General features: G+C 43.8%; 1 protein-coding gene across 1 annotated transcript; it reads right to left on the bottom strand.

The window, feature by feature from the left end:
- Positions 1–393: 393 nt before the first annotated feature.
- LOC110456157 lies at positions 394–1,248 on the bottom strand. The gene has a single exon (XM_021506729.1). The coding sequence runs from the start codon at positions 1,246–1,248 to the stop codon at positions 394–396; it is 855 nt and encodes a 284-aa protein (XP_021362404.1).
- Positions 1,249–2,393: the final 1,145 nt, after the last annotated feature.

Genomic DNA, 2,393 nt, shown 5'->3' with positions numbered 1-2,393 from the left:
GATAAAGATGTTGTTCGTACTGGTCAGGACAAAGAAAGGTCAATGAAGATACTAACCTATGAAGGACTGGTTCAGTAATGGGAAGACGTGTATCATATGTTGGGGAAATTTTGGATGCTCCAGCCAAAAGCTTTCGAATAGTGAAAGACTTTGTTGGATCTGTATGACCCGCAATATTGTGTACGTATGCTATCGCTGATAAATGTGAAGTTATCGTAGAGGGCGAAAAACGTTTCTCATGACAATGAGCTACATAAAGTGCAACGGTGGCATAACTAAGTGGAATATGAGCAGGAGTGTGCAACACAGTGGTACAGAAGCTGTCCAAGTCGGACAAAACCTTGTTATAAGTTTTTTGGGTAGCTGGTGCCAGACCAGCAGTCATCAATTTTTTCAACGTAATAGGTAAAGTTCCTGATCCAACAGTGTCTGCACTGATGTTGGCTTTGGGGAGGCCGATGGACATAATTTTTTGAACTTCTCTACCTGTAAACGAGATAAAGCATCTGCTAGTGTGTTGTCATGACCTTTGATATGGACACATCGAAAAAGTATATTGTACTTTAGGCATAACAATACTAACTTGCGTATTAGCCGCATGATAACTGGATCTCGCGATGATTGTTTGTTAATTACTGGGATCAGAGCCTGGTTGTCGGTGAAAAACCAGATGCATTTATGTTGAAGGTGTTCACCCCAAGCTAAAATAGCTAATACAATTGGATATAACTCCAGTATGGCTATGTTAATGCCTTTCTGTCGTATTTTTGGGACCCAAGTACCATAAAACCACTGGTTCTGAAATATACCCCCATAGCCTTTAGAAGATGAGTCTGTGAAAAATTTGATATTATCACTGAACAACCATTTTTCGTCTAAGAAGAACTGGGAACCATTAAAGTCTTGTAGAAATTCTTCCCACATGACAAGGTCGGCCTTGGCCGCCTTTGTAAGACGAATAAGGTGGAATGGCTTGTTAACTCCCATAGTTAAATCAATAAGTCTTCGCAAGAAGGCCCGTCCCGGTAAGACAACAGTAGTGGCAAAATGTAATGTACCAATAAGGGATTGCAGATCTTTTAAGGTTACTTTCTTGCGGGTTTTAAATGAGGTGATAAGTTCTTTGCATTTAACCAACTTATCTTGAGGAAGTCTAGCTTCCATGTTTCTGGTGTCCAAAGTGATACCAAGGAATGGCAATACCTGTTCAGGTCCAAAAGTTTTTTCGGGGGCTAATGGGATACCCATATATTCACACATCTCTTGAAAGGAATGAAGAATAGCTTTGCATTCTGTTTCAGTTTGGGCAACAAAAAGAAAATCATCTAATACATGAACAACTGCTGGGGCGTTCAGTTTGGTATAAGCTATCCATTCTAGTGCAGTACTGAGTTCTTCGAAGATTTTACAACTTTCTGATAAACCCATAGGTAAACATCTGTCGAAATATATTTTCCCATCCCACTGTAAGCCTAACAACCGGCGGTCGACCGGATGTATGGGTATAATTCGGAATGCTGATTCGATGTCAGTCTTAGCTAAAAAAACTACCTTGGCCTAGCTGTTTAATGTGCTTAATTGCATCCGATATTGTGGCGTACTGCACCGTTGACGACTCTGTGCTGATTCCATCATTAATCGATAGACCTTTTGGGTGACTAAGGTGGTGAATCATTCGATATTTACCAGGATCTTTCTTAGGGACCACACCAATGGGGCTGATATGAAATTCATTGTAGGGGGGAGACGTAAAGGGGCCATCAATACGCCCTGCCTGTAATTCTTCCTGAAGTTTGTCTTGAATAATATGGGGAAATGTCAGTGACGGTTGTTTGTTTCGGCAAACGTTATTTATTTTAACCGTTATTTTAAACTTTGTTTACTTTCGCTTTGGAGGGTATGTCTCGGTCGGGATAGCGACGGGGGACAGCTCATGGGTGTTCCCATTTCTTCGTGGAACGGGACCCTCATGATTCTTGTCCCAAGTGTCGTCCTTGAAATGAGGTTTCGCCTTGTGAACTTTGTTCAAACTAAATCTCAGGACAAGTCCTTCATAGTTCCAAAGCTACCCTCAACTTGCTGTAAGATAGATTCGTCCTCTTCTTCCGGTAAGCGAGGGAAGCAGAGAGGTAGGGGTCGTGCCACCAGCTCTCTGGGGTCTGGCGGTACTGCCTCTAGGGTGGCCCTTCCTGTTCAGGAACTCCCTGGAGTAGGGAAGGGGCAGCCCGACCCTGGCTTGGCACAGTCCATGGTCGAATTGGCCGGGAATGCCCGTAAGCTTTCGCGCTTGCCTTCGGGTAGGGACTACCGGCCGCCGGTCACTGACTCTGTCAGTGATCACGGCATTCCAGGTGGTGTTGTCGTTGGGGACAGTCTTAGTGCCGGGCCTGTTC

Source organism: Mizuhopecten yessoensis, unplaced genomic scaffold, assembly GCF_002113885.1.
Source record: "Mizuhopecten yessoensis strain PY_sf001 unplaced genomic scaffold, ASM211388v2 scaffold8537, whole genome shotgun sequence".
Classification (NCBI taxonomy): domain Eukaryota; kingdom Metazoa; phylum Mollusca; class Bivalvia; order Pectinida; family Pectinidae; genus Mizuhopecten; species Mizuhopecten yessoensis.
This window is presented reverse-complemented; position numbering and strand designations above follow the sequence as displayed.

Bases quoted from the DNA above. Each gene is read 5' to 3' on its own strand.
- LOC110456157 (XM_021506729.1), bottom strand. From the start codon at position 1,248: ATGGGTATCCCATTAGCCCCCGAAAAAACTTTTGGACCTGAACAGGTA.